Source organism: Trachemys scripta, chromosome 9, assembly GCF_013100865.1.
Source record: "Trachemys scripta elegans isolate TJP31775 chromosome 9, CAS_Tse_1.0, whole genome shotgun sequence".
In the NCBI taxonomy this organism is placed as follows: domain Eukaryota; kingdom Metazoa; phylum Chordata; order Testudines; family Emydidae; genus Trachemys; species Trachemys scripta.
The window spans coordinates 12,185,715-12,201,009 of NC_048306.1; the positions used below are offsets into that span (position 1 = coordinate 12,185,715).

Genomic DNA, 15,295 nt, shown 5'->3' on the forward strand with positions numbered 1-15,295 from the left:
CCCCCCCCCCCCCCCCCCGACCCAATAGTCCTGCAAAGAGCTAAAAACCTCAGACATGTTTTATCATCCTAATTGCCCTCTCCTAGAACTTTGCCAATTTGTCAATACCCTTCCCATAAGATGACTTCCATAAATTGTGTGCAGTGCTCCAGGTATGGTCTCACAAGCCCTTTCTGTAATGCCATTATGACCTATTTTGATTTGTGCTCTATTTTTCTATTAATACAGCTGAGATTCCATTTGCTTTCTCAACTGCAGCCAGACATTGCAGTGATGGCTTTAAGCGTCTGTCCATCATTGTTCCAGAGCTTTTTTCTTACCAATATCTTGTAATAGGTGATCTTGCATGACTGGTTTATGACTAGAGCTATCCATAAGGAAGTAACCAGACAGTAAAAACACCCCTTCTACTCATAGATAGCTACCCAGACCCTGAGTCTGGGCCCAGAGGAGTAGGTAGGGTCAGGAGTAAGAAGGAACAGTTCCCTGTGCTCCCCTGAGCTGAGGGAGTGCCAGGGCCGGCTCTAACTTTTTTGCTGCCCCAAGCAGCAAAAAAAAGTGCCGCCCCCCCGAGTCCCCGCCGAGCGCCGCGCCACCCTCCGAGCGCCGCCCCCCCGCCGAGCGCCACGCCGCCGGTGCCCGCCCCCCCCAGCCGATCGCCGCCGGAACACCCCCTCCCCCCCAGCGCCGCGCCCCGCGCCGCCCCCCCCGCCGAGAGCCGCGCCGCCGGAATCCCCCCCCCACCCGCAGAATGCCACACTGCGCTCCCCCCGCCGCCCCTTACCAGGTGCCGCCCCAAGCATGTGCTTGGTTGCCTGATGCCTGGAGCCGGCCCTGGGGAGTGCAGTGGGGGACAGGATGTGTGGGGGTTCTTTCACTTTTCCCCCTTACTCAGTGGTTCTTCATGCAATCACATCTTAAATATTGTTGCTGCAGGAGCCTCTATACCCTGATTATCCTTTCTTAGTGCACATATAAAATTAAAATATTGCTACTGGCTCTTTTAATTTTGTCTAACTTTTCTATGATATAGGATCTTTCCTTCCTGGTACCTCCTCTGCTTTTAGTTGCTCTGATCTCAGTTTCTGCCACTTTGGATGCTCGCAGTACATCTGCATATGACCGCTATTGTTATTTCATATTTTTATTACAGTAGCGCCAAGAGCCAAATGTATTATGTTTCTATACCAAGGACCATTGTGCTAGGTGCTATGCAAAGCAGAACTGGTCGGGAATTTTTTGTTGGAAAATGGTGATTCGACAAAGTTGAAACTTATCACAAGAAAGGGTTGGTTTCAATTAAACTTTCCTTGGGAAGGTTTCTCAGGTCCAGGATAGAATTTCTGGTCAAAACCAGAGAGAGAGAGAGAGAGAGAGAGAGGGAGAGGGAGAGGGAGAGGCTGTTACACTCTAATGCACTCCATAACAGCAATCTCAACACACAAACCCCAGTCATCACAGAGGCCCACCTCAAAACAGCCAAAAGCCCAGGTGAGTACCTTCATCACTGGAATGTGAGAGACCCAGGTTCTCTGCTCTGCCAGCATCTCTCTCCGCTTTTTTGCAAAAAAGTTTAGAAAAAGGTTTCTGTTTCGTCCCGATGCAGACTGGAAACATTGTTGAAATCCTGAAAATTTTAGGGGGACAGGGAAACAGTTTCCCATTCAGCTCTAAGGAAAGCACATGTTGTGCCCAGAACTAATATAAACACATGTAAAGACAAAAGAACCCGAGAACTTGTAATCTAAGATGCCAACCAGCCTCCAAGAAAAAAACCTGATATTTTTATTCAACATGGATGATCCAGTTCAGATAAGATAAAACCCAACAAGATTCCTCATCCACAACAACAGGTATCTCTACCATTGGGTCTCCACGGACCACAGTCAGATGATCTTTTTGGTTCCATTGCTGATGTTAGCATCACAGATGTTAACTGAGACACAAAATGCCTCTGTCTATTTTCTTCTGCAGCTGCAGCTGTTTATCTTTCACTTGTCACCGTTATCTATGCCTTGATCATTTCCAGGATGTATTCTCAAAATACCCTCTACTGGGAGCTGTTCCTGAAGATTATTTGGACATCTCAGCTAACACAGACTGTAGCCATGTGCTTGTTAAATGTAGCAACCTGGGAATGAAATAGTGCAATATTCTTTTGCTATTCCCGGGCAGAGCAAGACAAGGGAAGATCAGAAATCTCAGCAATATCTGTTCTCAGAAGATTACAAGAGCAATTTTTGGAATAAAGAGGTTTGAATAAATTTTCATAAAGCAAACCTCTGAATTTCTGGATGCCTCTAAATTTTTAGGCACATAGCTCTTAACCTATACACAGTAAGGGCTACCTGTTTTTTGTTCTCATTCTCAGTACTGACTCTGAATAACCAGAGTAAGGTGGGCATCACTGCATCAAATATGGCCTCCAGGGCAGACTGCCTTCTGGGGTTGCTACACCCACCACTAATTCACCACCAAGGTCGGTCTGTGCTCTGCATACTGCCTGCCTGTCATAGAAATGTCCGTGGCTATAAACAGGGAAGATATAAATTAAAGTAACTACAACATTCACTAAAGTAGACAACACTTTAAATTGCAGATGAGCAGATGTAAAGGATAACAAGCTAAGTTAAATCTCTTCTCTCTGCACAGCACTACAGAGCTCCTAGGTGCATAAGGGATCCCAGGTGTTGCCTATTTTAATGTCAGGCTAACCCTTTACTCTAATAAAGAATTCCAGATCACCATGTCCTCCAGATAAGGCCACCAGAGTCTTACAGTTCGGAATCTGTATTGTCAAAAAAGCCCGTGTGCTTGTGATTTCAAAATGCCAGTTTAGGCATGTGGAGAAGCATCAGCATTAGAAATACCCTGCAGAGGAAAAAGCATTTGAAAGCAGTAGGTAAGATTTCTTTCTCCACATCTGCAGTACACACCAACAGTGAAAATTCTATGACGGCTTTGCTTCTACCAGCTATTGCTTTTCTAGTTAGCCTTCAGCCGTATTTACTAACTGTAATTTACATGCAGCAGCAGGTCTGTCAGTCTGAGCTCAAGTTCTGCCCTCGCCCCTCATAGCATAGTAAATCTATTTTGATGGAAACTCAACTGGATTCCAGAATTCACTTCCAGGAAGTGAGAGAATGCTGCCCACTGCATCAACCAGTGGGTGGACTACTACAGCCAGCAGCAACCTGTTTCCTAAATGCCTGTCTCTTACAAGTTGATTGATTACAGATGGCCTTCAGAACAGGTGAAGAGGTAGGAAAGCAGGCTAGAGAACTGGTGGCAAAAGACATGTTCTTGGTCTGACTGAGGCAAATTTCTTACATTTGTATACCAAGGATTTACTGGAGGTTATTCTTGTCCTTCACTACAAAATCTATGAAATCAGGATCAGAAAACCTGCCCGATCGTCAGCCTGACTGAGCCAAATGGCCTTTCAAGGGAGAGTTGACTATTTGCTGCTATGAAGAGGTTTCCATTAACTTGGCAGATAAGATTGCCCAGATCTGTGACAGACTGTCCTGTTCCACTAATACAACGTCAGTCCAGCAGGCAGCAAATGTCTGTCCTTTCTAGATGAATTGTACCTGGTTTTGCTGAAGAAAATTTTAGATTTACTGCATGGCCTTCACAGAATTACCTGCAAAATGGACTCTTGTCCTTTATGGTCAGTGAAAAACAGTAGGGAAATCTGAACTCCGTTATCAATTTTAGTGGCCACATCACTTAATCATTAGTCAGGTTTCTATTTTATCTTTGTATTCACTCCAAAATATATTTCATGGGAGGCGCAATACAAATTAACCAATACCCAAATTAGTCACAGAGGAAGAAGCATGTTTGCCGGTCACTATACTAATACACATATTTTTCTTCAGTCTCCTGGGACAACACTTATAGCCACACTTCAGCATCTTCCAATTATTGCCTACCATGCACCTACTCTCAAGCTTTGGTTTGCTCTGCCTGTAGAATCGGCACTTTGCAGAGCAGTCGTGGGCACAGACAAATAAACCACTGTCATATTGTTGAAAGATTTTTCCTATGAACGGATACATAAAATCAGTGCGTATCTCGATACCTCAAAGCTATTTGCATATCAAATCATGAACGGAAAACAGAAAAAATGAGTTTTTCTGCAGCATGAAACCATTACATATCCGGCATCACTGATTTTGCATGTACTCAGTTGAAGTCATTGCTATTATTCATCTAGACAGGTTGCCATTCATACAAATTTGGCAGTGCATTTCAAATATAATATTCTATAGAGATGGACCCAGGCCAAAACCCATTCAGATCTGGGTCTTGACCCCACTTAAAATTAGGGTTGGAAGTTATAAGTAAAGCCCAAATATATTTATAAATTCATGTAAATTGAGATCACTTCTGCTTTGCTGCTATGTTCACAGTGCTGATTATTAAGGAATAATGGATTGCTTGTTGTAAATTGAGGAGAATATACAAATTGCACATCAAATTGCAAGGATAACAATCCCTTGCTTCTCAAGCCTTCTGCAAACAGGAATGGTATCATGTCCCTTACTTACAATTCTTAATACTTCAGGCCATAAATCCTTTTATCCAAACAAATAATGAGAGCAAATATTACAATAGGTGCAGGGCAAATAAATTAAAACCTAAAGTACTGCACATACTGTATAATGGGTAGATAATGAACAGCTAACAAGGTCTTGCAGATGCTAGAGGGGATGGAGAGAGCTGACAATTCTGTAAGGTAAAGAACATCCACCATGTGGAATTGATATAGATGCATTTACCTTTATTAGTCACATTTAGTTAGTATTCTGACTGGAGACCAGCATGCTACCTGGTATAGCAACTGCTTCCAAGAAAGGTCATGTGTTTACATTTGATAGCTTTTGGTTCAGGTTGGTCAAACTGATGATGGTACAGAGATCTGTCCATGGGCAAAAGCAGACTACAAATAATCATATAGTACATGATTTTGACATCCAGTGAAAAAGATTTATTTCAAATAAGGGGAAATGATAACTAATGGGAAATTAATATGTATAAATCATAGTATCTTCTGAAAGTCATAATTTGAACAATGTTATTTTGAAAGCATGTTAGAAATAGCATATGGACTAAACGGAGCCTTGTGTAAGCAGGTGCAATTCTACTGATTTTGCCATTATTTATACCGAGACTGACTCTGGCTCTAGATAGTTCTAAACATTTGCTCAAAAGTTATTGTGTGAAGAACTGGAAGAAAACAATGATTTCAGATGCTTGCTGATGGCAAAATAATAATGACAGGTACATTATCTAAAAAAGGAAATGCAAAGGATTCAGGAATGAATGGGTATATAATGTTGTCCTACTCTTTCATTCCTGTCCTTACGATCTCTCCTGTGAACACAGACGCATAGCACAATACATGGAAACTACATAGTGAAAGCTTTCTATTATAATATTGCTTTTTAATTTTATTCTTGGAATAGGCGTCCTGAAGTCCTCACTGAAGACCAGATCTACAACAGAGAATCTGATTACCAGAAACGGATCAGAAGATAAAAAGCATGGAACAATTGTGTACTTGGAACCATAAAGCAGGTACTCATGCTGACCCTTTTAACTCTCTCTTTTTCTCTGGGGCAACATCTTAATAACTTCTAATTCTTTTATTTGCAATTGCAGCCAACATTCCTCCTATTCACCATTAGAGAAGGGCCCAAGCCACGCAGTCCAGATCTGGGCCTGAACTCCTCTGAAGTTTTGGGGTGCCTGGATCTAGGTTTTAGTTTTGGCCCTTTTGTGCCTTTTTATCTTTACACAACCTATGGATGTTTCTTCTGGGGCCTGATCTGAATTTCCCATTTGGGGTTACTTGGGTTCTACCTGTACTTCAGTTGCTGTGTGAAGCCATAAGAACATAAGAATGGCCATACTGGGTCAGATCAAAGGTCCATCCAGCCCAGTATCCTGTTTGCCGACCGTGGCCAATGCCAGGTGCCCCAGAGGGCGTGAACCTAACAGGTAACGATCAAGTGATCTCTCTCCTACCATCCATCTCCACCTTCTGACAAACAGAGGCTAGGGACACCATTTCTTACCCATCCTGGCTAATAGCCATTAATGGACTTAACCTCCATGAATTTATCTAGTTCTCTTTTAAACCCTGTTATAGTCCTAGCTTTCACAACCTCCTCAGGCAAGGAGTTCCACAGGTTGACTGTGTGCTGTGTGAAGAAGAATCTTCCCTTCATTTGAAAACTCGTGTTATGCAAGAAGTTTCTTACCTGTAACCTTTAACTGAGTTGTTCTTCTTATTAGTTTGCCTTCAAACTTTAGTTCACAAGTATAATTTCCTCCATCTTCTTCCTGGACTTCTTGTATTAAAAGAGTATTTCCTTTCTGAATTACGACGCTTCTCCACATTTTTGGCTTACATTCCTGCACAGAAAAATCAGTTGCCTAAATTAACCAGCTGATATGGTAAAGCACCAGTTTGACTGGACAAGTAAACACTTACCTCACACAAATCTCAATGGAAATACCTTTGCAAAACTGAGGTTTCTTAAAAAAAAAATCAATTTAGGTTTCAGTATGGATATTGGATATGGGATCAGATACGAATTCTAGGCAGCATGGAGATTTGAATATTCACAACTTGAAAAACTGGGGTTTATCTGAAGTCATTTTTGTTTAAAATTTAACAGACATGTATCTAACAAGCTACAGTAATTAACACTCACTGAACTACACGTGCAGTGTTTTAGACGTCATCTACCTAGGGCCAAATAGAAAACAAAATCTCCACTTTTTTTTTCATCATAAACCATTGTTTTAGTTAAAGACACATCAGTATTTTCCTAACTATACATCCTTGTTCATGTATATGTCCCATGAAATTTGGCTCCAGGCTGAATCTTAACACACAAGGGCTCAGTGTAGATGTACTAAAAAACCAAGAAGAAAATTTGAAGAAAAAAAATCCAGGTGGCTGGTGCATTTACAGTGGCACGAAAACTCCTGGCAGTTCCTGATTAGGTAGAAGGATGGTCTAGTGGACGCCAGAGTAGGACTCATGAGACCTAGGTTCAATCCCTGTCTGAGCCCCAGGTTTCCAGAGAGACTCCGGGCAAGTCATTTAATCTACCCCCAGCCTCAGTACCACAGATAAATGGGGATAGTATCTCCTACCTCACAGGAGGGTTGGGAGGATAAAATCCATTATTGATTAGTAGGTGTTCAGATATGACAGTGAAGAGGGCCTGATAAGAACCTAGAGAGGTTGCTTCAAATGCTTTGTTTGCATTGTAATGTGTCAGACCTGTCATTTTTGTAAAAATTTGGAAGGATACAATGAGGACTAAAACAGTGTTTAAATATGCTGTGCTTGACGCACTACATTATTTTTTAATAAAAATCAATGGCCTGAAATTGGTGCAGTTCTCACCTCACCTCCTTTGAGGTGTGGATGATCCACAGGTCCCATGGACTTCACCCCTCACCAGCTGTCACTTGGCCGGACTGGGCCACATGTCAATATTTTTAATTTGTTGTCCTGGTAGGAAGGTTTGTAGTGGTTCCTTAGTCTTTACATCAGTGTATGTGATTCAGCAAATTCTAGACATTGCAATATCTGGTGCTTGATCCACTTCCAGGCTGAAGTATTGTATTATTCTAGACAGCTAAATTTGATAATACTTAATGGTGTGTTGATCATTTAATACACCTTGGAATAATCAGTGCTAATGTGTGGATATAGTCTGATAAGTGCCGCTCTAAAGAGGTGCATCAGGGTGATATGTTTGTTCATCTCTCAGGGCTGGTCTACACTGGCGGGGTGGGGATCAATCTAAGATACGCAACTTCAGCTACGTGAATAGCGTAGCTGAAGTCGAAGTATCTTAGATCGATTTACCTCGGTCCTCATGGCGCGGGATCAACGGCTGCGGCTCCCCCGTCGACTCCGCTACCGCCTCTCGCTCTGGTGGAGTTCCGGAGTCAACGGGAAGTGTGTTCGGGGATCGATTTATCGCATCTAGATGAGACACAATAAATCGATCCCCGATAGATTGATTACTACCTGCCGATCCGGGTAGTAATCGATTCAAGTGTTGCCAACTCAACCTGAACACCCAGTTCAGTAGCCAGGGAGCACACAAAGCAACTCAGGAAGGTGTGAAAATGTGGCTTTAAGCCACGTTTGTCTACTCTAATTCTGGGCCTGAACCAGTCCGCCAGAGTAAGTTAGAGCAGCCTGAGGGCTGCTCTAACTTGTGTCATCTACTACTGCACCCAAGGAGCCAATATGCCACTGGGGATTGCTTGGAGACAGTAAAGTCCGGGCCCCTTCCTGGGTCATGAGCCTTACACCAACTGGAGGGAGATGGGATTGAGTAGGAGCCATTATACCAGCTCCATGACAATGGACAAACTCCCTGCACTTTGATGGCCATCTATGCCAGCTTTAGGGCCCCTTGTGTCAGTGGTGTGGCAAAAAGCAGTTAGAGCACAGCCCCAGATCTGAGCTAAAATCTGAATCAAGGTGTGTTATGGTTTGGCTCTGACATGGCCAGTAATAATAGAATACAGTTAACAAAGAACAGAGTGACATTGGTGGCGTTTCTTTTCCCCTTGAGAAATCATGAAAGTTCCATGGTTTGTGTGTCCCGGTTTCCAAATAACTTTCAGCCCTGCAAACTCATACTAGATTCTGAAACCCTCTGCTTTTCAGGCATCATTAGTAGTAAAGATGGAGGATCAAATGCTACCCTTACCAGGACAGATTCTGTGCAGTCCTATTGTCCTATCCAAATTTTGCTCCTAGTGACACTTGGGCAACCCCATTACATTCTTGGTTGACACTAGTGCAACTCAGTGGTCTCCAGTGGGGTTGCACAAGTGTGAATTAAAGTGAAATTCAGCCCTGCTCTTGGAATTTAGTTAATAGTTGATAATGCAGGAAAAGGAACTAAATCCAGCTCCCTAGCTGCATGCAGAGAACAGATCTGATGAGCAAGAAGGTACCATTTTTACATAGACACCTTTCTGAGTTATGTTAGATTTTGAGCCCCATTTAAAGGTGCCCCAAATTTGAACAGACCTCTGCCCTGGGGTGACTGAACATCAGCCTGGTCTAAAGAACATGATCCAGGTCTATCCATCTCTGATTAAAAACGTCTAAAATTCCCAGAATGCACCAGTGAGTGTGTTTCAGTAGGTAACTGCATTGCATCTCTTCTGTAACGTAGCCGTAAAAGTCCCATGTCTCATAATAGCTTCCATGGGAAGATTTTTGTTTTTTCTTTTTGAAAAATACCAGCACGAACAGGACAAACAAAACAAATCACTGTTCTCTGTCAGGATGTTGCTTCGCATATTATGTACTTCTAATAAAGAGGGTCACATCATTACTACTGTAGTGATTAATGAGGTAGAGGTTTAAAACAATGCTTGTATCTATCACGGTTGTCTATTCAGAATTGCACCAAGCAGAGAGGTTTGTAACACTCACTTATTAATTATTCAATACTGTTTATCTCCTTGTTTACCTCAAAACATTTTCTATTTAAAAATGATTTACAACTCCCCCAAATTTTAGCTAATTTACATTACTTCTTCCATCTGCTACCCAGCATTTCTAACTCTGAATAGAAAGTTCTCGCTTTTACTCTGCCCGGATTCATTTTATGTGGATTGGTTCACTGTACACGACTGACACAAGAACAGAAAGTAGGAATCAGAAAAATGTGTATTTAAAGCCCCCCCCAAACCCTATAAAAAGTAGTCTTCATATTCTGGAGGAAATTAAACTAGATTCCCCTGTCAGAGAGACGTTAACTCCCTTTAATAATCAGTTCCCCAGTGTACGATTATTTCTTATTTAACCAGGTCACATTCTTTTTCTGGTTTTTCACTAGTGTTTGTCTTGATGGGGTAGTTTTAACTCTTCCCTTTATTTGCACATTTTGCTCATGAGTCTTTGGCGCTCACAGTCACTTGAATAACTAGGCTGTTCATTATTGTGCTTCTCTCTTCTTCCTTGACATTTTTAAGTGGCAGTACCTCAACTGCTCTGTTTTTGCAGACTCGTATAACTACTACCTGTCCTTCACCTGTCATTCTAATTGTTTTCATAGCTATTCCTTCAACACAGTCAGAGCAAGGAGGTGGTGAGGACGGAAGGAGGGGTTAGGGCTCTTCTTTCTAGATGCATCTTTTTTTCTCCTCCAGTTTATTTTTCCCATGAGAGTAATTCTATTCTTAAGTCTTGTTCATTCAATCATTGACACCTGCATTTATCTAAAAAAAATCCTTTATTCATGTTGTCAAAACAGTTATTTAGGCCTGATGGTGCTTTGGAAAGAAAGAGTCACATTGACATTAATAGTATAATTCTTTAAAACAGGCATTTCATTAGTATAATTTCAGCTATAAATGAAACGTACACGTTTAAGAATAATAGCTTTGTTAGTATTTTGCCTAGAGAGCTTGGGTATAGAAAGTATCAGAGGGGTAGCTGTGTTAGTCTATATCATAGAAAATCAGGGTTGGAAGGGACCTCAGGAGGTCAAAGCAGGACCAATCCCCAGACAGATTTTTGCCCCAGATCCCTAAATGGCCCCCTCAAGGATTGAACTCATAACCCTGGGTTTAGCAAGCCAATGCTCAAACCACTGAGCTATCCCTCCCCCAAACAAATCTGTTAGTCTTTAAGGTGCCACTGGACACCTTGTTGTTTTTGGGTGTAGATAGAACCATGCTTAATTCTCCTAATGCTCAAATTGCATTAGGCTTTGTGCAGCTTGTTACTATTAATGTACCCAATCAGGGCTGGCTCCAGGGTTTTTGCTGCCCCAAGCGGCAAAAAAAAAAAAAAAAAAAAAGCGGTGATCACGATCTGTGGCAGCAATTCGGCGGGAGGTCTTTCGCTCCGAGCGAGAGTGAGGGACCGTCCACCGAATAGCTGGACGTGCCGCCCCTCTCCAAAGTGGCAGCCCCAAGCACCTACTTGGCAAGCTGGTGCCTGGAGTCGGCCCTGCACCCAATTCTGTAATCCCTCAACATATAGAACTCCTACTGAAGTCAATGAGAAATCTGCTCATGGCAGGCTTGTAGCATTGGATCTGCTGTCTCACAGTAGACCAGGGGCCACAAGCCCAAATTCCGCGACTTTCAAGGGACAAGAGTCACTTAAAGTTTCCATCATGATCACAGGTTTTTCTGGTGGGAGCTGTGTCTAGCTCTCCTTAAGCAAGGGGAAGAATCCTGGGGGACCATCTTGCTTTATTTGACTCTCATCTTCATATTTTGGAAAATGTCCACTGTCCAGATGTATCATGGGTATGGCCAAAGTATTCAGCACAGTGGCCCTTGCCCTACCTGGCTCTAAAGCAGGTGAGAAGGTGATTGATAGTATATGTGTGTCTATATATCCATACTGAGCCCAGTCACTGATATTAGATTGAAAGGATCAAGCCAGCTATCTTTAAGTCTGAAATCACACACCCTTTTCAGAAACTTCGGCTCAGGCCCTCAGGTGATACAAGTCACTATAATTATATTGACTTCAGTGGAGTTGCAGAGTATGTAGAGATTATGGGCTCAATTCTATAAGCTCTTTGGAGCAGGGGCTATCTTTTTGTTATGTGCATGTACAACGCTTAGCATAACGGGCACCTGGTCTATGACTAGAATTCCTAGGTGCTGCTGCAGTACAAATAATAAATAGGAATAAAAATATTCTGAAATCAAAGGGATGTACCAGAGACACAAGTTTTCTCTAGAATCTGGCCCTCAACCTTTCTTTAGAGTGAGAAAAGAGAATGTCTGTTACAGCTAGTACCACAATTCTCTTCGGAGTATTTTTCAAAAACCTTCGCCACAAATGGGTTAAAACCTGCCCTGCATACATCATGCATAATACCACATTAACGTTGAAATCCCAAGTGACTGAACCCTTCTGACTGTTTTTAACTCTGTTACAGATGATGTATGTGGGGTCTAAGAAGTGAAGATCCTGCCATCTAATCTGCAATTGTTAGCGCACTTATTAAACGACACTTATCATTAAGTATGACTAAGGAGGAGGATGGAGTAGGTTATTCCAGTAATGTCTCTTTTTCTTAGCAAAGCAGACTAAAAGTCCATTTTGATTGTCTTGCAACTGCACTGTTATCTTCAAAATACAATATCAGTTCTGGTCAATTTAATCATTGTGACAACTCAGTCAGCTGTCAGACCGAAAGCTGGTGCTATACAATCTATGTGTTGGACACAGAAGACATGTACATGTGTGAAAAGAAAAGAAATGAAAGTTCTGTTCCCATTTCTGGCCAGTACAATTCCTCATTGATTTTGGTTTGCACTTTTCTTGCATTCATTTTCCTGGAGTGTTTTAAGAGTAACTGTGCTTCATGACTGCTGAGGATTCCGTCTGTCAGATAATTTCTGCAATGTGAACTTACACAATGATAATGCATTCTTCAGCCTTTTGGTATTCAGCAGGTACATGGCTAGGACATGAGACACTTATGCCCATACACTTTACTCAATATGCATATTTCACGTGTAAACAGCTCTAAACATATCTGCCCATATAACCGGGGTGTGTGTGTGTGAAGCTTTCATGGCTTTTATACGAGTTACAGTACATGGTTTGTCAGTGTGAATTGGAATATTCAAGATTCTTGTAAAAATAAAAATAGAGTGACAACTTTTTCTTTTTAATTGTTATTTTCTGACACACCAGGGCACCTGTGTGTCTGGCAAGTCAAAACGCAGCACTTCTCAACATGTATTATATATACACATCATGCGCAGACACACTACATGGTGGCGCTGATGCCATCTAAATGTGTTGCCTCCAGTTGGGTTGACTGCAATATCCAGAAATGGCAGAGTTCCTCCAGTGTAGAAACTGGGGTGGGGGTAGGTGGGTGAGGGAGGCTGTGGAACATCTGGAGCTGGTATTCCAGTTGTTAGAGCAGGTTTTTTTAAGTTCCTAAAGTAGGGAAGACCCTTCACAGATATGGAGCTTCTGTCAGTCAGTGGCCAGGCTGGATAATTTTGCACCAATATAGATAAATCCTGTGCATCAGAACTATTAAGCTTTGGTTGGTCCTTCAGAGCAGCCACTCATTACCTGACACACAAAAAGTTCATAATTGAATGCAAGACTGAAAACAAAGAAAGTAATTGTATACATTCAACAAAATGCTAATTAGATGGCCACGTTACCTTGTACCATACTACTTCTGGCTCTTGATTTGATGTTTTATAATCCTCGATATCGGGGCAGGAGATTATCTTTCTTTTCATGACTTCTGATTTTTCCAAATATCGGATCTGGCTGTTGTAGCAAAGCCCAGATTCATTCTCAGCCACTGTCAAGGACATTGACACCTTCATGCAATAGGTGGAGTTTCTGCAAGAACAGAGAAGAGTTTTACACCGATAGCTTAGTTTTTACCATGTCGGTTTCACCAGTCTCGGCTTTGCCATCAAGAGCTTACCTACATGATTCAGGAACACACTCAAATAAGTCACTGTAATGTTGTGCAATTCAGGTGTTAAGAAAATATTATGGAGATGCAAATGAAATATGAAGCATCACACAGAACTTACATTCGCCCATGCAATTTGTTTTATCGAGCTCAGTGGCATAATTGTAGTGATCCTCATTACCAGATAAGAGAAGAATGTTCAGCTCCCAGAACTGGTTTCACCTCCCCAGCAGGAGTTACTATGCTATCAGCTAGAGGAAGGGGAGTATATATAGGTAGTATCATTGTTCAGAGATCCGAGAGGCATGGAAAATCATCAAAAGAAGTCCCATCCCACTTGAGCTCCTTTGATGGTAAGGGTGCAGGGCCTCAAGGTTTGGAGCAAAGGAATTTATATGTATTACCTGCAAGCACCTCTCCAATGAGGGCCAGCACAGCCTCAAAAGTGGGTGGAAGAGGCATAACCAGGCAACTGAGAGACACGCTAATTAGCACATCCCCTTTCAGGAAGCTTTTACTGGCACATCTTCTATAGATCCCAGAGACACCACCTACCCTCCCCTCAGGGTGACTCCAACGTAGAGTACACTGGGATGCAATTTGCTCTCCTCTGAGTCAGTGGTACTAAATCATGCATAGAATGCAGGAATAATTCCTTCTACTGAAAGAATGATTGGTGAAAGTCTATGGCAAGAGGTCAGACTGGACAGAGATAGTGATCCCTTCTGGCATTAAATCTATGTTTCTATAATAATAGAATCTAAGATCACAGTTTTCTCAGTTCCCACAAAAACAGAGAGGGTGAAGTCCAGGAAAGGGTGCATGAGTTAAATCCAAATGTTCTTGTTTTTCTTGCTGTCAGTCCAGAATAAATGTTAATGACCAAGCTACATGCTTCCTGAATGTGAAAATGAGGTTAAAATGGAAATGCTTATAGACTCACAACTCTAACAGAGTTAGCAGCTACCACAATAACAACTCACGCTGATATTTATCACGGTGTTACTGTCAAGCATTTACAGTTTGTGCAAGAGTGTTGCAACTCAGACTGTCAGATTCTGGTTTTCATTAGACGGGATGGGAAACACAGTCCTTTAAGGCAAGACTACAAAGTACGACAGACATTATAATGAGGGCTCTGTTTCCCATCATGCATCACTTTGTCACTAAGTTTTCTGGAATCAAAGAGGTCTAGGGTAAGACTGATACACTGGCTGGCTACAATATCATGGGGAGTCCTGGAGAGTTCCCGCTGAAGACATTACCGCTTTGCTTCAGTATTCTCCTGCGGCTACTGTGTTTCAGATTATTTTACCTGGTACAAAACAGAGGGCAGCACTGCAAATACATTTTGCCACATTCGCCTGGAAAATGATCAATGACCAAATAGTCAAACCTCTGACACTAACATCAAGGTAACGGATCCTCAGAATCCTCAAATTAGACTTATGATGAGTCTCAATGGAACAAGACAAATACCAGTTTATCCCATTGCAAGTCTTTTGTTGCACATCATTATGGTAATAAAATGTCACACAGAATAGCATATGTGGAGCCTGCAGCTAGAAATATACTAAAGAAGTGTCGCTGCATTTTCCCTCCTACAGAAACTTTTTACTTTTTGTTGTTGTTTTATTTAATCTAAAGAATAGTTATCAGACCTGAAAAATAAACATTTTGGGAGCGGTTCTGAAAAGTCTCTATGCAACTTAACAATAAAAATCAATTTCCCCCTAAAACATTTAGGTGCTTTTGAAAATCTCACCCTTTGTTCCTTGCAGATGGGAATACAAACTTCAGCTTTAAAA

General features: G+C 41.9%; 1 protein-coding gene across 2 annotated transcripts in view; it reads right to left on the minus strand.

The window, feature by feature from the left end:
* The window catches only part of IL1RAPL2 (interleukin 1 receptor accessory protein like 2), a 563,242-nt gene that overhangs the window by 237,816 nt on the left and 310,131 nt on the right, over nt 1–15,295 (minus strand). For both annotated transcript variants that reach the window (XM_034782543.1, XM_034782544.1), the window contains 2 exons: nt 13,222–13,408; nt 6,273–6,426 (listed from right to left, as the gene is read on the minus strand). In XM_034782543.1, coding sequence (XP_034638434.1) covers nt 6,273–6,426; nt 13,222–13,408 — 341 coding nt within the window. The remainder of the gene's footprint in view (nt 1–6,272; nt 6,427–13,221; nt 13,409–15,295) is intronic.